Here is a 24,915-nt window from a genome sequence, read left to right as displayed (position 1 = left end):
ACCCTGCCAGGATACCCCTCTTTTCACACTTGTAACAAGGAAGAAGATTCTTTTTTAATCTGTTGGCACATTTTAGGCCGAAATCCTTGAGTTTTGCCATGGTCTTGAGTGAAACTGAAATTTCAGCATCAGCGCTCCACTCCTGCATTGCCTGTTTCTTATACTCTCATGGGGGAAAACTTTGTGAGAAAGTCCAATGTCACAGCTGCATAAGGTTGCGCTCTGGGTATTATCTTTATCTCTTCTCCATATCCCTTTTGTAAGCTATCAGTTAACTATGTGTATGTTTTGTCTGGTTTCTAACAATACCAGGACATATATGCTAATTAACAACAATATGCTTTTCATTAACAGCTTTGCCATAGAAGTAGTTGTATGAAGTTTAATTTTAAGAAATGTATTTGGTACTAAGTAGTCCACTATTTCTATTTTTATAAAAGATCTTTAATCCTTAAAAAATAGATGTTAGTTCATTAGAACATTGTTTCACGTATATTAGTTCCAGCAATGCTGAATCTTTCCCATCTATTCTGAAGTAGAATACATCATTACTTTTTAACACATGGATACTGATTTGTAGTTCATCTTGGGAGCCAGAGCACTCTTATTCCCGTCAATGTATAGCTGCCTCTAGGCAGGAAGCATTTCTTAAAATCAGAGAGGATGCTGGGGTTTTGTTTAGGTTTTTTTTAATTGCTTTATCAATCCTGTACTCTCACAAGGAATGTGAAATACTTTCAGGGTATTCAAATAGTGTCCTACATAATAACATTATAAGAACAAGAAATTTAATTAATTCCTAAAGACTTGCACCTCATGTAGCGTTAAATTGCAGAACTGGAAAAAAGCAGGAATCTTAAGTTACAGTAAGGTATGGACAACAGAACATGCAAACATTGGTTAGGAATGACAAGCAGAATTCTAGAAATGTTTTTAGTACAGTAATAATAACTGACTGTTGATAAAGACTTTGTGGCTAATTCTGTATTCTCTAAGTAAAGAAGGGTACACAAGTGAAGTTGATAGTAATCTTGCTGTATTTCAGGGATAAGTTCTTTGAGATAGAGATTAATGCAATTGCATGTCAGTAAAATACCAAGAATGTTTAAACACCTTCTGAATTATAATTCAAAAACATGGTAGAGGTTTGTGTTTTTTTTTCCTTATTCTCTCTCTGAATTACTGTGTGACCTCAGTTTTATCACTTACCCTCAATATTTCTTTGTTTTTCCACTTATGAAATGGCTATTAATAGCTTCACTTAATACATTATTCCTACAAAAAATAGGTAGCAGTTTGTCTGAGGCAAGAACTTTTCTTGTTTTTTACTTGTTCTATAAAGCTGTACTGTACCTTTGGTCACAGTAAACTTGTTAATGAAAAGAAATGCATAATGCCTGAAGCTCTAGCTATTTTTTCTTTCATTCTTTCTGCCATAGAGTCTGGGAAGACTCTAGGCAAAGATACATTACACATTATGGATATTGTTAATTCTCACTTAACAGTAAGCATTTGCTCTGTTTGTGTAGATTATATTTTTGTTAAACAGTGTTTGTGTTTGATAATCCATAAAGGCATTATAAGAGAGAGCTGCTCACTTTCCAAATATGCCTTTTGATCTCCTGAACTCATTGGTGTGGTCAGTTGCTTTTTTGATTCATTGTACAAGAGGTTCCAACATCCAGGCTGATTGCCAGCCTGCTGGAGGAAGAAGTCAGAAGGGATTTAATCTGTTTCCTAATATTTCTCAATGTTAAATGACTCTTTGTGCTGTCTACATTGGTAAAATATACTGCAAAAGTGGGCATGTTCTCTGGAGTTTGTTTATAAATATCAAATATTATTACTGGGGTTTTGTCCTTGTCAGGGATTAATCTAAACCTGGCAAAGCTGGCAGCTGGTTCAGTCTTGAAAAAGTTGAAAAACATATGTCAAAACTTCCAAAGTCCTTTAAGCTAGGTGGGATCTCAAGTTCCATAAATAACATTTAAAAATACCATGGAGCTTGTCATGGAGACATTTAAAAGGGAAACTCAAATTTGAAGCCCCAATATTCTGTATAATGTCCCAGCTCTCCTTGCATAAATTTTGATGATAAAAACTTGCATCCTTTAGGAAGACTTTCTCAAAAAAGTAATCTTTCCATTTTATTCCATTAAAAAAAAACCCAAGATGTAAAATGACTTAGTGGCTTGTGAGTAGAAGTAATGGAAAACTGGAGGAAAACTGTACCAATGATCAGCAGAAGAGAATGTAATGAAAATATTCTGGGTTTTTTTTCCCCTTTGAATGTACAACAATTAAGGAATTACCTATTTATGAATCACCTTAAAATAACAGGCTGCTCTATCCACTACAGCATGCAGAAGAAAAATCTAAAAAAGCAAAGTCACAACGGCATGTGAGATGGAGAAATTCAAATGTAATAGTATATCTATTAACTTCCTTTTGGCTATGGTGGAGGGGCAGAACATCAAGGAGGAAAATAGATTATTGAAAGCTTAGAAATTGGAAAAGGAAAGAAGATTCTTCATAGAATGCATTCTAAAACTTTTGCCCTTGCTAACATACTTATAAGCTGTCTTTCAAAATTTTATATACTGTGGGTTCCCCTGTGGCATTTGGCTGTTCTTTAGGGGGAGTTAATGTGGGGCAGCTATATGAAATGCAGTAGATAAGTCTATAATAATTTTGAAGAAACAAAAATATTTAGTAATCACCAGTTGCCATCTATGTTTATTTTGTTAGCCCTGTCAAATGTCACAATACCTGAAGCTGAGCAAAACTATGGTCTTCTATATTTCAAGTGATTAATAACTTCTGGCCTGAAATTTTGGTAACTGATTTGATGTTTGAGAGTTAATGTTGATCAAGTATCAAATGGTTTTGGTTATATGGTTCAAAGTGGCAGTTTCCCAGTTATTAGCAGCTTTGAAGATGCCAAGGCCAGGTGTGTCTCATTCTTCTCTGGGATGTTTTCTTACAGACTAGGTAGTTAATGTTCCTGTCTCTAAGTAGGCTTCTTCATAGGAATCAAGCAGAAAAGGTCTACCAACCTCGTTTCAGTTTTTAAGAGAACAAAAGAACTTCAGTGTTTGCATGAATAAGGTTTTAAACAAGTTTACTGTAGACAGTAAAGAGATCAGAGTTTATTGGTTTGGGTCATGCTGGGTCAGCGTACTACTGCTGGTCACCATTTAGAAGTTTGTTTCTGTAATGGGGAACAGACAGTTGTGAAACCTTGCATTCATCAGGAAGAATCAAACTTGAAGAAGTTGGGGGCGGGGGGGAGGGCGGGGAGGGAAGCAAAAAGGAAGAAAAGTAAAAAGAATCTAAGCATCAAATACTTTGGGAAGGGCAGGTATGTTCAGGTTACCTTGTCAGATACTGGGATGAGACTATGGTAGCTTGGCAGCTTCCCCCTTCTTATTAGCCAGCTGGATTACAGCAGCATTCCATCCAAGGAAGTACTTCTTACAACCACACATCTAGCTTCTCTGCCAGCTCACATTTAGTTTTGAAAGCAATTAACTGCAAGGAACTTGATTGCATCCAGCCAGTAATTTCCTTTGGACTCAGAGATAATAACAGAAACAGAACCAGAAATAATCCTCTGATGCTATACACAATGTAATTTAATGCAATTCTTCTAGCCTTCCTCTATATGAATATTAGGCAAATGAGTTTAAAACTTTTTTCCTTTTTTTTTTTTCTTTTTTCTTTTTTTTAATTGCAAAGCTACCATGGCCTCCAAAAGTGATCCTTGGTCTGATTATAGTGTATATATTTTTACTGGAGGTTACACAGATTTTCGTTATAGCTGCAGCATTTATATTTTAATTAAAGCTGTGTCAGTGTTTCTATTATGACCTTGCTTCAAAAAATTACTCCAGGCTGAAACTTGATGTAGAGGAGCAAAATTCACTCTTTGCAATGCCCAGGAAATAGGCTGAGTTTCTCTGTGTGGCAGTAGCACATTCTTCACTCTCTTTCTCATTGTGTTGAGTATTTTTCTTATAAATCTCGGTTTGGGTGTGATTCATTTTGAAATTGGCAATAATGTAAAGGAGAACAAGTACAGAAACAGTTTTTCCTATGTGAGTCCTAGAAAAAAAACCCAGTAAATGTAAATACTTAACTGCACCAAGAGGCCAAAGTAAAAGCATTCATAAAAGAATGTTAGGGGTGGAGGTGAAGGGAGGAGAGAGAGAGAAGAGACATCAGAGGGAAGCTTCCCAGTGAACATAAAAATTTATGGTCTGCTTTCATCCTCTGGTTGGACCTGCCAGCAAGGTGACTTTTTGGTCTAGAAGTGTATGTGGTCCATCTAGCTTTTCCTTCCCCATCATCAGCTTGATAGCAGGGTCATATGACCGTATAGCTATTTACAATGCATTTCTATTACTGTGACTGCTGTCTAGTAAAAAAGAGGTTATTTTCTTTCAAACTGTCTCATCCCCACAAGTCGAACAAATGAATGCTTCCCACCCTCTTCATGAAATTGTTCTCCTGAGGGAGAAATGCTTCTCACCTTTTGCTCCTCCTCCAGAATCCAAGAAAACTCTGTCTCTCCCAGCTATTCCTGCCTGATAAAAAGGCAAAGGGAGGGTGGTTGGGAGGATAGAACCTTCTTCAACAGACAATGCTCATCACTGGCGTGCTGGAATAATTCTAATGCTGTTTTCAGATTTTATAAACTTAGGTACCTTGAGTGACTACCCCTTTATGCCACTTCTGTCAGTGAAGAGACTACATCCTCCAGGGGATGATTCAGAACATTGCTGGAACCTTAAGGCAAATAATATCTTTGATTTTCCTTTTGCTTAGAGTTTGTACATTTTTTATGTCATCAGAAAGGAAGAGTTATTGAAAAAATGGCTGATAATGCTACTTTTTATGCAAAAAAAATACCAACATTTATTTCCCGAATTAAAAGCATTTTCTTCTGCTTTTAAAGATTTTTTTTAAATATATTTTAAAAGCAGATTGTATTTCTGATGTAAAATTGTGGAAATAATTAAAGGTTACTGCCTGTATTCTTCCTTCCCACTCTATCAATGTATCTGTAGGACATAGGGTCAGTAGAAGACTGATGAGGCCAGCAGGAGATTTGAAGCTAATGTGATGTTATGCTCCTAATATCCTCTTCCTAATCATGTACTTAGGAAAATGAGTTAAGCACAAGGAGATGTATGCACAGAGGTATATATGTTTCACTTACATTTAACTAAAACCAGTACCATACTTTATTTACATAGTGTTAAAAAAACCCACAACCTTTTCCAATAAAAAACCCGATTTGTTTATCACTTAAAGAGAACAAACAGCAGAAGTTTAATACAGTCAGATAACAGATTAGTTTATAAAGCCATTCTGCAGTTAGAGATGCTTAAGTTTGAATGTGCCCTCTTCCCCTTCCTCCCTGCACCTCTGGTAGATACATCCGTAGCTGGAGCTTGTTGCAATGTAATATTGTGGCTGTGATGGTTTGCTTGAGGAAGAAAAAGCTTCACAGATGAGTTATGTTGGCTATAATGCCTAGCCATTGTTTTGTTAGTTACATCTGCATGAAGTAAAGCAACCGATAAAATATTTGCTTCATTTGTAGACTGAGGGGTGCTCCCATCTCTTATATTATTTACAACAGCATTTTTCTCTGCAGTGAAGTAAGAGGTTGACTGGTTTGAAATGGAAACAATTAGAAAAAACAGTAGTACATCAGGCTACTCACATGCATTCCTACTCCTTTGAGGATCTGGCTTGTCAGCAAAGTATAAAGTTCTTGAATATAGTGACTGCTTAAAAAAAAAAGACAAAAAGAACTCACGACTCTACCACCTACTCAAAGATCTGAAAATGGAAAATTTAATTTAATGGAACTTTAAACAAATTTACACAATCACCATGTTGCTCACTGGAAATAATACCCACTGTAACAATTTTTCTTTCATAGCTTCCTGTTTATGCTCTTCTTTAATTTCTTCATATGTATAACATCAAGCAGATTATCTTCTCTGGGAATGTAGGATATAAAATGTAAGTGAGACTGCCAGTGAAACCTGCTATGTTCCCACTATTTTATTTCATAACTGACAAAACAGTTTGCACAGTTTTATTTAGTTACAATTCAAATAAACCATTACAGAATAGTTTTCCAGGACTCATTGAGAAGGCAAAAGTAAATAAGGGAAATGAATAAAAACAGACATAAAAAAATCAGAAACTTTAAATGTGCTTCACAAATATCAGTGAAGCTGTACTCTTAGCTAACACTCTTCCTTCCTCTTTGTTAGAGGGTTGCCATGCAGTAATTCTTCTGATGATATAATATATAATGGCTCTTGGATATGACAACATTCTTTTTACTGAATGAAAGCTGACTGGCTTCAAGTGTAGAGATGTACATAAAGAGAAAAAAAGCAAAAGCCTCAATGCTCATTTTTGAAACAGGATTCCATGACTATATGAAGATATGATTAAAGAAAAAAAGACCTGCTACATCTTCATGTTAACCTTCATCATTATAGATAAACAGTGTGTCCTGCCAAGTCACAGTACCATTCTGTTAGTGCTTGATATAATATTAGCATTGTTTTGGTATGTGTGATCATGTGATTCCTACTTTCTACATGGCAACCAATACAGAAACAGTCTGTCAAGGACTGTCATTGAGGCTCAATGCTGAGTGTTACCCAGCAGGATGCAGACTGTATCTCGGTGGGTGTCCTTCTACTATGCTTTGATTATATTTGTTGTAAAGAAAAGCCCAGTTGTGCTTACAGCATTCATATTTCACCCCCTTGGCAGAAGACATACTACAGTCTCTTGATTTGTCCCTGTTTCAACTAGATGTGTTGTTTAAAAACATATACACAGCATTTTCAAAGATTCTTTCAGTGTAATCTGATTATAAAGGGGTTATGTGACAGTTTGTCTCTGCCGTGTGGCTTAAATCTCTGAGGACAAGCTGAGTGAACATCCATACAATTTAGAGTCTGATGGCAGCTGTGGCTCAAAAATGTTGTTTTGGGCCAGATCTAGGGTCATCTGAGGCGGCACTTTGGCATACACCAAGGTAACAGAAGTTTTTATACTACTTGTTGCTTCTTGTAAGTTCGTTAGATGACAGTACTATAGGTTGAGTATGTGGGGGGAAAGATTTAATTAAACAGAGTGGTAGTTTATTCACTTAGAGCGAGAAGGGAAGGGAAGAGAGGGATAATTCTTTTATACTGTGTGAGTGGAGAGTAGTAAGTCTACAGATAAATCTTCTAATCTGAGCACTGATAAATAGATAGGGTTATATATTGTGAAAGAGAAAACAGATATTACACTGGACAGCAAGCTGACCCATTGCTTTTATAAGAGGATATTTCAAGCAAAAATATGTATTTCAAGGAGTGTGTCTGTGTTTTCCGCGTGACAAAAACACTCACCCATGACTTCCCGTTGCCTCTTAGTGTCTGCTGTCTTTGATACAGTTTTATAACACTCGTGCTCTACTAACAAACTTCTAGGCATGAACGAATACATACTAGAAGACCTTACCATGTGGATGAAGCTGATAAATACTCTCTAGATGACGATCTGGTAAATCTAGAAGTTCTAGATGAGGTACTGTACTGTCTGAGTAGCAGTTTCTGACAATTGTGCCTCACATTATGCCTGTTTCTGCTTTTTAGGCTTCTTTTAACAGAATAAGAAGAGTTCCTTCTTGCAAGCTTTTGTCTCACCACGGCAAAGGAATTGTCACGTGACCGATCTGCTATCATCACTTCATTAATATTCTATATAGTGACATAAAAGCAGTAGCAGTGAATCCTATTATGCTGAAGAATTTAATTATGAGTGATGCTAGTTTAAATTATTTTGTGAGTTTCTTAAAATGTGAAGTTTAGTCATGAGGATGTAGATTTAAGTGATTTTTCCTAAAATTGATGAATGTATATGGAGTAATACAGTATCTACAGCTTCTTGATAAAAAGTGATAAAACAGTATCAGTTGCATATTTCACTATATCACCTATATGCAGAATATCTATAAATTTTTGTTTTGATGATCCTTAAATTGCATGCCAGCAAGAAAAAACCGTACTACTAAATTGTGCTGGTGTCCTGTTTAAAACAGTCTCTTACAACCGCTTAAAATTTAATCCTTGAAAAATTACTATCCTTGTTTCATGGTCAAATAAAAATTTAAATGGAAATGTACTATGAAGTGCAAAAATAATGTGCATGGCCATTTTCTCTTCAGAAGGTTTCTCTTCAACCTGCTTCTTAGGCTGGTATAAAAATATGTACCAGTCTGGGAATAGGAGTTGCCATTTAACAGTTCTATGGCATTAGCAAGGATTTTGAAAATATTTGTTTGGTTTTATGGTGTTGGCATTTGAAAAATAATTAGTAACACTTATAATAAGTATTTCTTAATCAGTATTCTCAGTGTATTTACAAAAATCTTCCTAACTGGGAAAATACCATTTAACTATCAAACTTTTTGTAATCTTCTCAGGATACAATTATTCATCAGCTGCAGAAACGCTATGCTGACTTACAAATTTATACTTATGTTGGAGACATTTTAATAGCCTTAAACCCCTTCCAGAATCTCAGCATTTATTCTCCCCAGGTAAGAGATTCCAAGCTGTGGACAGTACACTCAGATTTTATATTACCACCACTGGTTAAAATACTTAAGTGATGTTGAAACCTGAGAGCACAGACTAAAGCCCAGCCTTTTCTTCTTCCAGAAATTTGTGGCTATAAATATTTTCCTTTTTTTTTTCTTTTCTTTTTATTTTTTTTAATTTGGTCTCATCATTTGATTTCATTCCTTTCTGCTTTGTGGCACAAATTCCACGTGAGGGATGAAGATTACCCCAGCCACAGCTGTGCATCTTGTCTGGCATTTAGTGCTTTTTTCTGGGAAACAGGAGATTGTTATATGAACCTCCTTATGCTGCGGCTGTTGCTTCCTGAAGAATTGCTCTAACTATTGGTTAATTACATGTCCTGTGCCATCAGCTGCTGCTTAAAAGGAGCAAGTGAATTGAACGCTGTAAAGATAGAGGCAGCGTAATTCCCTACAAGTACAAAGAGGTGGAGGCATAAATCTTAGTATCCATGGATGCCTAAATTGGTAGGCAAATTGCAGGTAGAGGGGCCAGATTTCAGATTCACTGTTATCTTTTAAGGTTTTTTTTCTATAGGTTGGGTATTTCCTTGGTTGAATGTTTGTGTTTGAAATTCAGTTCCTTGTGATACAGTTCTCTTTAGTGTCTAGTGTGGGAAATGTTGGAGTGCATTTTAGTTGTTGGAATTTGTAATCTGGAAGTTGGACAGAGCAAAGAATTACCACTTTTCTTCCAGGCGATTCAGTGGAAATTCTGTGGTAAAACAGGCAACTACCTTCTGTTGAGCAGGCAGAAGATAGTCACTATCCTCTTTTCAGTTCTTAATTCTATAGCTAAGTTTTGTATTTTTACTATGTGTGTTCTTTTTTAAATGTAGTTCTCCAAGCTTTACCATGGTATGAAGCGTTCATCAAACCCCCCCCACATATTTGCCTCTGCGGATGCTGCCTACCAAAGTATGGTTACGTTCAGCAAAGATCAGGTAAGAATCTGTTCATTTTTTTGAGATCTCATATTAATCATACTGCCGCTATGCTACATTAATATGCTACATATTAATCATATGCTGCTATGTACAGCTAATGGTTCTGTTATGTTGTACTTCAGGAAATTTTTTCTGTAAGCCTTTTTTTCCTGCATCAGGAAAACCAGAGTAGAAATCTAGTCAAGTTTGGGAATTCTGAAGAGAACACAGTGGCATAAAAGAGACTAAAAGTTCAGATAAGATGATAGGGTTACCTGACCAATGTGGTTTCCTGGACACCCATGAAGTCCTAGCAGTTGACACCAGCTGCAGATTGTTGCTGCACACATTTGATTCCAGCTTGTCTAGCACTAGGTATTGTAATAATTTACACCTGTGTAAGATAGGAGGGTCTCAGTGCCATAGCAGATTAACAGAGTTTGAATGACTTTTCATTGCATGAAGACTTTATCGAGCAGTGGATAATCGATTCCTTTAACTACAAGTCACAAAAAATAGGAACAATTAATTAATTTTTTTAGTAAAATATATTAAGGATAGGTCTAATATAAATGTAATAAGAACACAAATCCAATTATATAGCAATGTTTTTAATGAGAATGAAATACCATGCTGTAGAAGCTAGATTTCTTTTTATTGCGTTATCAAGATTGTAACTTTGTAGTCTTTCTAATTTTACATGTGGTATGTACATGAATATTGAGGGCTAATAATTATTTTTATTTATAAAATCCTCCTGATTTTACCCAGCACATCACACAATAATTCATAGAAAATGCTTTTTTAAAATCAAAAAGCAGAATAAAATAATAAAAAAACTGCAATTAGAAAGCATCAAGCAAAGACAACAAATAAAAGGGACACTGAAGGTGAAGAAAACAGTTCTACTGAGTATGTGGAAGTACAGTGACCTGAGATGGCTAGTACTTTTTTAATGACTTATATGCTCTTTGATTGGAGGCATTTAAGAAAACAAGTATTCTTGTAGAATAAGTTATGTGAGACCTTAGCTGGGGAAAAAACAGTTTTGACATAAGCCTGTCAGGCTAACCTTGTACATCTTTAATCCTGTGACTTTTATACCTGTTTAAGAAGTAATTTGCATTTAGATCTAAATCAGTTTCTTATTTTCTGTTTGCAAAGGATTACAGGCACATGTCTGTTTGTATTACCTGGCTAACGTTATGTTGGTTCTTCAGGTAAAGGTGCATTAGATAAGTACTGTAACCAGATTAAAAATTGATTCTATTTTATCCATTGAGCTTTCCCATGTATTTTCCTGTGAAGCCTGAAAATTTACTCCAGGTCTAAATACTCGTGAAGCTAAGGTCAAGCTCTGGCCAATTCTACAAGAGTTTTAGGAGTTCTAGAAGAATTTGTGGATTTTAACTGTATAAACTATTGCACACAACTTCTTTTCTTTGCACACAAAGACCACTAAGTTAGTTATCATAACCCTGTAAATCCATCGAGTTATCTGTTTCCAAGAAGAACAAAAATACCTAACAAGAAGGAAATAAATGAGATGCAAATATCATATTATACACATTATATAGAGTCAATCTGTGCACCTGCTATCAGATGCCCCAAGACAGCACCAAAGAAATGCTACATCTTTCAGACCTTTTCACAAAGCTCAGTTCTATATGAGTGTCATTGCATCAAGTATTTTAGGACCTTGTATCTTCTCCCAGCCAAGAATCTTGTAGGTTCACAGTGTGGTGCAAATAATTTTCAGGTGTTTGCATAAAACCACGTGAATCTATCCAACTGCTCAGTGTTAACATTTTAATTATATGTCATTGATACTGTACCTGAAGTAGACTAATGTACTGGTGATCTGTAGAGAATGTGAAAAAATGGGAAAATAATAAACGCTGTTAGAATTCTTACTTGCTATGACCTTAAGTGTTCACGCTTGAGTGTTCAGGTGTGAACTGGCCTTCAAGGTGTACTGACTTTCTGCTTCTTGTCCATGAAGCCTAACAGCAGAGAGAATACCAAGTGATTTAGACTATTCTAGCTAATCCCTGAGTCTGGAAGCCATTCGGAAAGCCTATAAAATACCATGTGTTAAGGACTGCTGACTCGGAAAGAAGATGGATACGTTCTCCCAGAATTATCCAATGAACAGATGCATATTTTTCTGAAATGTTTAGATGCTAGTTTTCTGTTCCAGCTTCAGTATCAGCATCACCTACAGAGTAACCTCTCTATGCAGCAGCAATTATTTAAGGTTATTTTTAAAGTCACGAGCAGACTTTTGGTCAGTGTATTGAATACAGCTGTACCCTGTGTTTCATGTTAATTCATATGAAGTCAATGCAGTGAGCTTAGATGCACTGTTGAATTATGTCACGTCAACTGAATTGTGGCAGGTTTTGGAGTTTTAAGCATTTTAAACAAGCTGCATATGTGCATAGCATGTGTTAGCCTGTAGACATGGTCACTTGTTTATGTGTCTTAGCCCTTAGAAATTCAATCACTGCTTCACACATATGCACATTGCTATCAGGCATTTTAAGACTCATTTTAGTAATCCAGGGAATAAATTATTACACTGAGCCTTTGCTTATCTTTCCTTTCAGAATGGAGTTGAGGGAGTTGACCCTTGAAGTATTTTTTAGACTTGGTACTAAACATTAAATAACAGATAAGAGTATATAGCTGAAAATGACCATGTGGTGAGCTGTGAACTTTAACTGTTTTGGCTTGTGTGTTCAGTGCATTATCATCAGTGGGGAAAGTGGTGCTGGAAAGACAGAAAGTGCCCATCTGATCGTCCAACATTTGACCTTCTTGGGAAAGGTATTTCTTAGTCTATCATGTAAAACTATGAACAAATCCTCCCAACCCAACCCCCAATTACCACTTTATTTAATTTTCAATACTTAAAGCTGTTTATGTGAATTGTCTCGCTTGAGTTAGAGATGGAATAATCATGTATGTGAGAGTATTGAATGAAGATAGTAAGATTATGACCAACACCAAGCCATTCAATATTTTTTTAAAGAGAAAGTGCCAGATCCTGAGTGTTCAGTGCCTGTAGTTATCTACAGTGTTTATCACATATACTGTTGTTCTTTTGTACAATAACGAATGAAGATCTTGCCATGGCTATAATTTTAGAAGCTCTTATACATCATATGTTGTAAGTGATGCTGTTGTGCAAAGTGATGGGAAAATCAAGTGTGTAAGGTTAACCTTAAGTAGATGGGTTTAGTTTTTGATGTTTTGGTACTCTGATTATATGACACCTCAGAGGCAGAACAATTGCAGGGAAAGAATAATCTGGGTTTTCTTACCTGTGGGAGAATTCCTCATCAATTTGTTGGTCCTGGTTTTGTATAAGTAGAAAGGTTAACACAGTATCTTAGTCCATACAAGTATGAGAAAGGGATGCTATGCTTCTGAAGCAAGAATTGGATTGTGGGTAAGCAATATATACTTTTAATGATCCTTCTGATCTTTTATCTGTTTCATCAAGGCAAATAACCGTGCTTTGCGTGAGAAAATTCTTCAGGTGAATCCTCTGGTTGAAGCATTTGGGAATGCCTGCACTGCCATCAATGACAACTCAAGTCGCTTTGGAAAATATCTGGAAATGATGTTTACACCCACAGGAGCCGTAATGGGGGCAAAGATTTCTGAATATCTACTTGAAAAATCAAGGGTCATAAAACAAGCTGTGTAGGTATATTAATTGTCTGTCCTTTCACATTTATATGATGTTTAAATTCAGTTCTCCAAATTTTTTTATTTTTAAATGCTTTTGTGTCTTCTGCTAAAGCTGTGATCACTGATACAGTACTATGATAGCAAGAATAGTCAGTTTGGTTCGTTTGGAGCGGAAGCCAGAGCTGCTTCATTCTTTGGAGAAATATTGTGGTTGGCTGGGTTTTCCGTGTTTGCAGTTGCTGATCCTACACCATTAAAAAAAGTGGGAGATTTGCTACCTACTTCAGTGAGCTTATGATAAGAACTTCTACTTTTACATTGTACAAGATGACACACGAATAAGCATATGTGCTTTAAATAGATATGTTTTTTTCCAGGGGAGAGAAAAATTTCCATATATTTTATTATATTTATGCTGGCCTTTATAATCAGAAGAAACTTTCTGAATATAGACTTCCTGATAAAAAGCCTCCTAGGTAACTATCACTTGCTTGTTTTAACTGCTTGTTGTAATTAGCTATTGATCAGCTCTTGCTTTCAGTATGATGCCTTAAAATCTCTTAATCCTTCTCCATCCCTTAAGGATCTTTTTTAATTCGCCCAAGAAAAGAAGAGGATGGACAATAAGGCATTATATTATTTGTATTTGTTTGAGAACTTGAACTGTTTAAAAAGAGGAGGAAAAATCAAGCTTGATACTCTGTCATACTTTCAAATCCAGACAATCATCTTATGATTTCTTACTGTAATGCTTCAGTAAGAACCCAGAAGGTGCTTTGGAGTTGTGTTTAAGTGTTTATACTTTGGGTGCGTCTGATCTGTATTGGGTATGGGGATGTGTTTAAAATGTTGCTAACACTAAAATAGATCTTACAAAAGAATAAGCAAAGTTAGCACAACAGAAGCAAAAACTTCTTATGAATTAGCACCAAATTATATAATTGGAAGATATTGAAATAAATGTTCTTTCGAGTTACTGAGGTACTTGCACTGAAATCACTGGAGGTTGTACTGGCATATCTGCTAGTATGGTGCTTTCTTTCTCCCACTCTATTTAGATACATAGATAATGAAACTGGAAGAGTAATGCATGATATTGTTACTAAAGATTCCTATGGAAGACAATTTGAAGCAATTCAGCACTGCTTTAGAATTATAGGATTCACTGATGAGGTAAGAGATCCAGCTGTTAAACCATTGACCTTTATAAAAAACACCTCCAGTGCTGCCTGTGCTTAGGCTGCCATATAGTTTTGTGGGTACACACATGTGCCACAGAATCTCTCTTATGACAGAAGTGAACTGTGAAAGCATAACCACACACTTGGAAGCCGAGACCAGCCTGAGATCTCAGCTGGTACTCAGGCAAGTCCACTCACAATTATGTATCACACTCTTTTCTGTGTCAGTAGGAGCTTGTTCGAATTTGTAGAACTTGGTCTTAGAGCAAGCTACAAGCTTTAATAGCCATTCCAGTGCCTACCTTTTTCTTTCATAGCCTAAATATGATCTACATATCTAATTAGATTCTTTAAAATTGCTTCTTGTCATCTTTTACAGGAAGTGTACTCAGTGTACAGAATTCTGACTGGAATCTTAAATACTGGAAATATTGAGTTTGCTGCCATTTCTTCTCAACACCAAACAGATAAAAGTGAGGTTCCCAATCCAGAAGCCTTAGATAATGGTAAATACATTTTAACATTGTCAGTTCTGTAAATGCGATTTGACTGTATTTGTGGGAATCTCTAACTCGTGGTAACAGTTGAGCAATGCTGGTGATTTCCACTGCATAATCACAGTCATGTATCTTTTTTCCACTGTCTTTTAGCTGCTGCACTACTAAGTATTGGGTCAGAAGAACTTCAAGAGGCCCTAACCTCCCACTGTGTTGTAACACGAGGGGAGACTATTATCCGAACAAACACTGTGGACAAAGCAGCTGACGTGCGAGATGCCATGTCTAAAGCACTTTATGGCCGGCTCTTCAGCTGGATCGTAAATCGTATTAATACGCTGCTCCAGCCAGATAAAAATATATGGCAAGTTACACATCACTGAATTGTGTGTACTTACTGTGCATGTGTCTTTGAGTTCATCCGTTTGTATATTTTTGTATATTTTTGATTTACCAGAAAGGGTGCTGGGTTTATTTTGGCTAAGGCTTCAAAATGGCTTTCATGCTGTGACACTGAATTCTGTTTCCAGGACATTAACCCCAGCATTTTCAAAAAGCCGTGTGGAATTTAGCTACTGAAGTCAATGGAAATTGGGTGGTTAAACTGCTGTGCAGTTCTTTAAAAAGATGCGTCCTATGTAGTGAACATTAAAATCATACTGAAGGCTGGTAAATAATTAGAGTACACTGAAAAACTGTAGTATGTATTCACAGTCCTTTACAGTCCTTCTGCTTTTGTAAGTTAGTAATAAATACAGATCTTGGATTATTATTGTGCTGCAACTTGAGATGTAAGTGATGATTTTTTAATTTTTCCTAATTACAGAAGTGTTCACATTGTGCATCCTTATAATTTCATTGCCTGGTACTGATCTGGCTGCTTTGGACTTTTCGAGCAGATGCAGAGATTTTTAGAAACAAGAAAACGCCTTAGGTGATAGGAAAATGCCTCTGATCCGAGATCTGTACTTGGCACTTCACTATATTATACAGACACATCCTCACCCATACTTGCAGTTCTAGTGGTGACTGTAGTATGACTGTACTTAGGCTAGCACATGGGCTTTTCACAGTCCAGCTTGCAGCAGCAACAGACTCGGTAATTGTCATTCAGACTGAGTATAGCAAAAACATAATGTTAAAGCTTGACCCCTTTTGTCCACCTGGAGGAGTAGCCAATAGATTTTATTTGGAGTCTGCCTATTGAAACCACTTGTTTTAATATGGCTGCTAAGTGTCTTGTTACTATGTACCTATGATTCTCCTGCCTTCTTCATGGAAATTTGCAAGAAGCAAGTGGGAAACAAAAGCGTTAATGATGCTGAACAAATGCACAAGTTGCCTTAGGTTCAAACACACTTTTTCTCCTCTTTTTTTTGCAACAGATTGGATCAATTATGCAATCTTAGTTGCCATTTTAACTTGATGTTGCCCATGATGAATTTTGTTTGTATTTCATATGCAGCAATGCTGAAAATGGGATGAATGTTGGGATACTAGACATATTCGGATTTGAGAACTTCGCAAGAAATTCCTTTGAACAGCTGTGCATAAATATTGCTAATGAACAGATCCAGTTTTGTTTCAATCAACATATCTTTGCACTTGAGCAGGTAACTTCAACTCTGATGAGCTCTAGTTGAATCAGCCATCCTGAACCATAGATCGTATTCAGGAGTACATTATAAACTATGAAGTGGGTATGTTATTTAAATGCAAGATAATGACATCTTTCAGTTGAAGTTTTGTGAACAGTGTTGCTGGGACCTATAGAGTATTGCTGGGCATCATAAGCGTCCTACTAATGATGTTGCTTTTACTGGTTCAGTATTAAATTTGTGCTGGTGACTTTGTAGATGGAATATCAGAGTGAGGGAATTGATGCTACTACAGTGGAGTATGAGGACAACCGTCCACTTCTAGATATGTTCCTCCAGAAACCTATGGGTCTCCTGTCTCTACTAGATGAAGAAAGTAGATTTCCTCAGGCAACAGACCTAACTTTAGTTGGTATGTGCAAACAAAACTCCTGGGGAATAACAAATATATTTTGAGAGGGTGGAATGACATCCTGAGTAAATTTTTACTAGCCTAGTTGTCCTGCTGAGGTTGTGCCATTTCGTTTGACATTTTAAGTATAATTTTCATTATGCTTCTTAATTTTTCTTTTCTTAGTGTTTTCTGGGGTTTTGTATTGCAAAAGTTATCTTACATGTTAGGTGTCAAGGGCTTATTGTCTTTCTAGTGTTACAAGAAAATAACCTGTGTTTTGTCCCTATATGTAAAGTACATTGAGCAGCATTTATCCCCATTTATTGAAGGGAAGGCTGAGAAATAGTAGAATCTTGTATCTGGGACCACCCTGTGAGCAGAATTAGTGTTGAGAGTAAAATTTAGATCTCCCAGGCTCCTAGGCCCATGTTTATCCAATTAGAAAATACTGCTTCACTCCAGATTATCTCATCATAAATAGAAAGTGTGTGCTATTTCTGGTGTGCCATCTGGCTGAATATTTCCCCTCCTTTATGCATATTTTACATATATTTTAACAAATCTTGGTGCCAACTTTAAAATGTGCAGCACATGCCATGTTTAAAACTGTTGTCTTGCTTTTATTTAATAGAGCTATGTTTTTCCCGGCAATATGAAACAGGGAGTTTCAGTTCCTTCAATGGAATGTGCAGCAGAAACTCAAACTGTTAGTCAGAGAGAAATAACGGCTGCCTGTTAAATTGCACAATATATCTACAAGACTTTTCACTCTACTAGGCTGAATTGAAAGTTAAATTTAGGTCACAGATAGAATGAGTACTATGGTTTCTTCCAGTCCTCATTTCTGTACTAAAGCTATGTGCCTCTCTGTGGGTCCTATAAATCAGTTAATACTGAATATTGAATTTAGGCCTCCACAGAGGCGCTTTCCTTGGTCCAGTGTCAATCATTCTTACTGCTGATCTGTACACAGTACAGCAGGATCCCTCAAGGAGACAGCAAAGTGGGGTATTTTGCCCTCTCCAGCTGTGCCACACAATCATTAATTCCACCACCCTCCCACCCCACCCCACCCCCTTAAATTCCAAACTTAGTTCTTTTTGCTTTAAATAGAGGCCTGATTAAACATTAATAGAAAGAAAAACCTAATACAATATATTAATGGGTTCTAACATTAGAAAAAAGTTTTGATAATATTTTCTGACCTACACAACATGACAAAGAATTTTATCTGTTGATTCTGGCCTCAGGTCTCTAGTTGCTTGTTCAGATAAAAAATACAATAGCAAGTTTTACAGTATCAGCACTGATTTAATTACAAAATATTAGAGAGCATACAAAATATCACAGGGCATAAAAGACATTTTTCTTACAAAATGATGTTTCTTCTCCTGTCAGCTCTTTAGAGGTAGTAATGGGAAGCAGAAAGCCTCTTTAGAAGAGATTTTAGATAGAAGTCTCTTTTTCTGTAGGAGTCCAAAGGTAAATGAGAGGTGGTCCCAGCCTGAAGATATTAACATATACTTAAAACATGATGCATAGAGTTAAATGAATGGGGAAGGCAAGATAGGGTAAATACAAATAATGGGCACTTAAGCAAGCAGGATATACACACAGCTTTGAATGTACTTAATTGAAATAAATCCACCCCAACCCCATATATACATGTAAGCAAATTCATAGCAAAATGTGAGAACTCATCACACCCTCTTATTGGCCCCCTTACTTGATAGCTTTCCATGCACAAATGCACAAAACTATCCACAAACAGTGGGATTTGAAATACAGTCTTCCCAGGCTAGTTTAGAATAAGCTGTTCCATGCAGAAGTGGCAGCTTGGAAGAAAGCACAGAGAAGCTGGCACACAGCTATTTCTGAGCAATGTGGTAATATATGTGTTTATTGTAGTTCTGGCTTCTTGAGCAGCAAACTGTCCCTAATTAGGATGAAGATTTTACTTAGTCACTCTAAGTCACTTATATCAATGTCTCTTCTCAATGTCTAGATAAATTTGAAGATAACTTACGATGCAAATATTTTTGGAGACCAAAAGGAATAGAACTGTCCTTTGGTATTCAGCACTATGCTGGAAAGGTAAGGTCATGTGATTTTTATTTAGTTCAAATAACAGTAGTGTAGTCATTATTTGTTATATCCAAAGTTTCTGCTTAATGTTTGTGGGTTTTTTCCTAATTTTAAGAGACAAAATGATAAATTGTGCAGAAACATAGAATCTATGATAAAATGTTCATGTGCAGTAGTCCATTTTAGAACTTATCCTTAGGGCTCTTTCACAAGCTGTGTAGACAGTAACCATCTTTTATCCTGAAATAAATCTGACACCAGAAACACCATTACTACAATAATTTTAAAGAAGCAGCTCTCTGGAGCCAGAACACGCTATGTGATTGTTAACGCCGTGTGAATGCCACAGTAGTTCTGTGTGTGAGTGAACATAAGTATATGGATAAAATGCAATGTAAAACAACATCTGTAATAGAATTTAAAATGCTACAAAGAACACTGGAAAGGCTGGAGCTAGCTAACAGCAATATTTTCTTGTACTCCATAGCACCTAATATCTTTTGTTCTCAGCAGTTCATGTATTATTTTATATGGGGAATAAGGGACCAGTTGTTTTGCATAACATGAGTTTTGCTTGTAATTTCAGGTCCAAGTTTTTATTTCTAAGCAAAATTGAAAGAAAATACCCATGTTTTATATAGTTAACAATAAAGTCTCATGTTTGGCTCATTATAAGACTCCAAAATTTTAAGATATGTTCTAGTAATCTTTGTTCAGCTTTCTGGCTTGTTAAGAAGAACTGTAAAATCTCACACAAGTTTAGTAAATTCTTCCTACCCCAAGTGGCCAAGTCATGAAAATACTACTGACCAGCTGTCTATTACAGAAAAACTTTCAGTTTCTGTGTAAACTAATGGACTCCAGTGGAATTAGGTTAGAGAGGAATAGTGTTAGTGGTAAAAAAACAGGTCTAAAACACTACTATAATTTTAAAAAATAAAAACAAGTTAAGCAAAAGTAACTGATTCTTATATGAATACATTAACCAGGCTCTAATTCCAAATAAAACCAATTAAAATAATTGAAATAAAGGAATGTTTTGTTTTCCCGCTATCGTTTTTGAACAGCAAGAAGCCTATTTTAATGGACCTAGATATGCAACTTATTCCTGTTCCTCCAACAGGTGTAGTTAGAGATCACAAGGTTGATGCAGACAACAAATAAACGATGACACCTGAGAACCATTTCTTATTTCACATGTAAATTGTCAACTTAAGCTTTAATGAGGTACCTGTTCTACTCATCATGCGTACCATGGTTTGATGTGAGAAAGCATAATACAAAATCATTTAAGCCATTTAACCTAATTCGATGTGCAGTGACATGCTATGAGTATAGGCGCTGTTTATAGCCAGTTCACATTCTGAAGACACTGCTGTAACTGTACAATTTTAAGTCATTTGCAGATAATTCATTGGCTTGTCAGATCCAAACTAACCGGTCTATTTAGTCATCTTGACTGTTCACATTTTAAAGAACATAGTAGGTTTTGGGTAGCTGTTTTGGCAACTTTTATGTTTCCCATGCTAGGTATTATATGATGCCAGTGCATTCCTTGAGAAGAACAGAGACACTCTTCCTGCTGACATAGTGGTGGTGTTGCGCACCTCAGAGAACAAACTTCTTCAGCAGCTGTTCTCTAGCCCATTAACAAAAACAGGTATTTTCTGCACAGCTTTCCTAACATTGCAGTCTCTTCAGCTACCTGCTCCTCTAAAACTCTTAATTGTTTCTGGACAATTTTTTTTATTTTTCTTTTTCAGCTCTGCTGTTTAAAGTTTCCTAGATATCTGAAATGTTACAATCATATTTATTTTTAAACATGTGGACATGAATTCTAAAAAATCCAAGCAGCAAGATTCATCCCTCACCCCAGAGAACGCGAGATTATCTGACTTGCAGGGCAAGAACTCGTTCTCAGAGTAGCATGAGAATATGGGAGTTTCTTGGGTGTTAATGATCAGTCCTCAGCTGACAAAGTCTTGTGTACTGTGCCTTACAGTTCACGTGTAATGTAGAGTTGTTTTGAGGTAATACCCATCTATTTAGATGCACTGATGCAATACATAAAGTTTCTTACAAATTGTAAAGAACACATACTAATCTGCTAGAATTACTTAAAGCTATGACTTACATTAAAGTGCATAGATCCATAGCTAAATAAAGCATCAAGATGAAGTTTGATTACTCCATGAATAGACATGAATAGGTGCCAGAATACCACTAACCTATACAAATGATGGTTTGCACTATACACGCAGACAAGCCAACAAATGTACACATCTCTCAGTACTTTCTACATTTCTAAAGTATCTTTTTCATAATAATTAAGGAAAAGTTGCAATGCTAAATAATAATCTAAATACACATTAGATAGCAAAATTCTTGTGATCTGGTATGACATATGCAAAGAGGTTCTTGTATGTTTAAGTACAATTAAGTGTACACTCTGTAGGCTTATTGTACATGGAGTGTATTTGCAATTCTCTGCCTGTGCAGCAGCTCTGTCTGGGATTCCTGGACCCTCAGTAGTCTGTTCATAGCCTCTGGTGATGCCTTTAACATCTCTTGAGATTTCTATGTAGAAAAAAAACATCTGGAGACAGATGTGTATTGGAGCCTTCTTTGCATAAGCAAAACTGATTAAAAAAATATCTGTTTGTATTCTACATAGGATAGATTCCTGTTGCAATGTCTCTGTTCTTTTTCTGTAATTAGAAGGCTTTGGATTACCCCCCTTCAAATTACACCTTTAGAGATCCCTGAGTGGTGAGGATCCAATGAGGTATCTGCTTCTTTCAGCTATGACGAACTTCAGTGAAGGGGGATATAGTTTAAGATGAAGTAGAATTGGTTTGTGCCCAAGTGGGGAACAAAGAATCTTTGTGTCTATTTCTGACATTTGAGTCCACATTAAACTGGTAAAAGAGACTCTTTTGCTCATGTTGGATAGATCAAGCAAAGCAAAAAAGAAAGCTCGCATCTGGTCAAATGTGCCTCTACACCCCTCTTTACTAGCCATTTTATACCTTGGAGCTATTGTCAACATGAAACAGATTAGATGCTCTGCCCCAGTTATCAGTCCCAATTATTGTAAATATTACACTTTTTGTTTTATCGTTATTTTTAAATCAGAATGCTGATGCTTTCATACAAACTCATCTTCCTCTGGCTTTTTAGAGATATTTTCAGTGGCAGCAGCACTGAATTTCAGTATTTGCCCAAGGTGCATAAAAGGTTCAATAAGAAGATACTTCTCATTGCAGTAATTTACAGTTACAATTTTGATGACTTTCCACTGTTTTGTTTTGCCTCTTACATTCCTTCCTTGTTTCCTATTTACATGAATGGCATGCTTTCTGCCTCCTGTTACAGAGCATTTACCTTTCCATGAAGAGCACACAAGACAAGAGCATTGTCTGTATTTGTCTAGTTGGTACAGGAAATCCTGTTAAAAAAATTGTTGTGCATATGCTCCTGTGCATGGCGTTACAAGAATAGTTTAAAACCCGTATGTCATTTTTATTTTTTAAAAGTCTTTGTGATTTTGCTCTATTTTTTCCAGCTGTCTAATGTAATTGGCACTCACATCCTGTGTTGGGGCCTCTGTGTTCTAAAATCAGATTGTTGCCAGGTTTAGTTTTGGCAGCTTGCAAGACAAATGAAAGGTTTGGCTGAGAACAGAAGGTATCGCTGGCAATACCGCTTCATCTCTGCTCAGTGAAGAAAGATAATGCTATTCTCTTAACTTTCTACAAAGAGGCTTTTGTAAACAAAAGAATAGTGACTCTGTAAATGTCCCATCATACTCTGTCCTTGCTTTTTAGCCCTTTTCCCTCCACCCAACATGTGCTTCATTCCTAAGCCAACCGGAAAAAATGCAGTTTAAGATTCATAAACTCGATACAATTTTCTCCACCTTTTTGTCAACTACTAACTGATGCGAAAGTTAATAATTTACACGGAAGCCACATTGCATCTTTCCAGGTAACTCTGACTTGAAATGAGCCTTCTGCCAGTATCTCTGGTGTTTTGTTTGAAGATGAGTGACAGCACATTCTCACATCTGCTTGCAACTAGCTCTGGAATTTGCAGCGTAGGTGGTTTTTGCCAGGCAGTAATCTCAGTATGTGCGATAGTCACTAGGTGGTGCTATCCCAGAAGCAAGAGGGAATCTGAGACTGCTAACATGGGTCTCACAATTACTGAAAATGTAGTTCTTAAACACCAGTAAGAACAAAAAGATGCCTTTCCCACCCTAAGAAGATCCTCTGTTTGAAGTATATTTATATCTGTCCTGTCTTCTGCTGTCAAAAACTGAGCAGCAGCAAGAAAATAAATATGAAAAAGACTGAATTCTTTTACTAATTTAAGATCATGTTAATCCCTGTAATTTATCAAATACACTTATCCGCTCTTAACAAATGCTTCTATTTCACAGTAGCAGACTGTGTACTTTGAAGGGCCAGAAATTAACAGCAGGACATTAAATATACATTTGTAATAGTAATTTATAGTTAAAAGAGTGCACAACTACTGATACGAGGCACCAGAACTTAAACATTCTGGCACTGTTTTTGTACCGTGTACTGCATGTTTTGTCATCTTCCAGTGGAAACTTAGGCATGTTTGGCATGTTTTGGAATCTGCACTTTCTAGGGACCTTTAACCTTAAAACTGAATGAAGATATTCTTGTTTAACCTACCAATTCTCCCAATTGCTTCCATATTTGTCACTTTTTTCTACAGACACAGCTTCTTGTGCTGAGAATTCTCTATATTCTGGAATTAAAATAGGTTTACTCCAAATACAAGAGAGAAGTAGAGCATTTTAAAAAATGCTGCCACTACTCTGGTTGAATATGCATGTTCCCATTCAGATGTAATGCATTCCTGTTTGACTCTAGTTTTAGTTTATCACTGTTGCAGCCAAAGCATCAGAGAGAAAAGGAATCATGTGATCTAGAAAATAGAGTCCCCTTGTAAGAGAAGAGGGCTTTAACTGGCAAAATTGAGGAGAGCCTTGTTACGTTCACTACTGGTATCAGTGAGGAGTCAGACCATTTGACTCACTGTCCTGATATTCAAGAATTTTTGCGGCATCACCTTTAAGTGGTGGTACTATCAGACTGCTTGGGCAAAGCACCACTGGAGCTTTTTGAGACTGCAGCTCCTTCTTCTGCTTTCCTCTCTCTTACCTTATGTTCCCCAGCTGACCAGATTATGCTGGTGGGACAGGGAGGTGTGCCAGAGGGGCTTCACCTCAGAAAAGCTGCAGTACATGATTATCTACTCTTGAAACACAATCTCTGCAGAGTTTTTCCCCTCCTGTGACTTGCAGACCTTTAGAGCTTTTGTCAGGGTTGCTTCCTCTGCCTTAGGTCCTCACTGGAGAGAGGGGGGAGAGTTGCCCCCCTGGAGGGAGGGAAGGGGAAATCCTCCAGCCTTCCCACCACCAGAGCAGGGATGCTGGGAAACTTCTATGTCCTAGCTCTAAGGATCTGTAGGGGCTGGGCTCGGCCGCATAGAATAAATACAGAGCTGAGTACCATTCTGCTACAGCGACATCATGTAATAATGTCTTTATTTTGTCTAAATTAAGACATTTTTAATTTATGTCTAATAATTTTGGTAGCATTGGATATTGTTCACACATTCAGAGTGAAATACTATCAATATATGATCTGTTGTTAATAAACACTCATGTTTCATGGTGCCTAGATATTTGAGCATAATCTGTCAAAGAGAACTGGGATGAAAGTTTTCACAGCCTTTGCTGAAGAGTTAGGATAGTGATGTTTTAACAAGGGATATTTTTTTTCCAAAATAGGACAAAAATAGATTTTTTCAAAAACAAATTAATT

The 24,915-nt window shown here is 36.5% G+C and overlaps 1 protein-coding gene across 16 annotated transcripts in view; it reads left to right on the top strand.

Annotated features, from left to right (window-relative positions):
• UBR3 (ubiquitin protein ligase E3 component n-recognin 3) overlaps positions 1–24,915 on the top strand; it is a 333,487-nt gene that overhangs the window by 218,217 nt on the left and 90,355 nt on the right. For 9 of the 16 annotated variants that reach the window (XM_080398882.1, XM_080398880.1, XM_080398881.1 and 6 more), the window contains 13 exons: positions 7,518–7,614; positions 8,513–8,629; positions 9,511–9,615; positions 12,343–12,426; positions 13,106–13,308; positions 13,674–13,772; positions 14,355–14,469; positions 14,857–14,983; positions 15,128–15,338; positions 16,440–16,587; positions 16,831–16,984; positions 18,972–19,060; positions 20,582–20,711. In XM_080398882.1, the coding sequence (XP_080255008.1) occupies positions 7,518–7,614; positions 8,513–8,629; positions 9,511–9,615; positions 12,343–12,426; positions 13,106–13,308; positions 13,674–13,772; positions 14,355–14,469; positions 14,857–14,983; positions 15,128–15,338; positions 16,440–16,587; positions 16,831–16,984; positions 18,972–19,060; positions 20,582–20,711 (1,679 nt within the window). Of the gene's footprint in view, positions 1–7,517; positions 7,615–7,682; positions 8,074–8,512; positions 8,630–9,510; positions 9,616–12,342; positions 12,427–13,105; positions 13,313–13,673; positions 13,773–14,354; positions 14,470–14,856; positions 14,984–15,127; positions 15,339–16,439; positions 16,588–16,830; positions 16,985–18,971; positions 19,061–20,581; positions 20,712–24,915 lie in introns of those variants that run through there. The other 7 variants (XM_080398887.1, XM_080398886.1, XM_080398888.1 and 4 more) reach the window with 5 other exon arrangements.

The sequence above is a fragment of the Falco punctatus genome (genome assembly GCF_963210335.1).
Source record: "Falco punctatus genome assembly, chromosome: 8".
Classification (NCBI taxonomy): domain Eukaryota; kingdom Metazoa; phylum Chordata; class Aves; order Falconiformes; family Falconidae; genus Falco; species Falco punctatus.
This window is presented reverse-complemented; position numbering and strand designations above follow the sequence as displayed.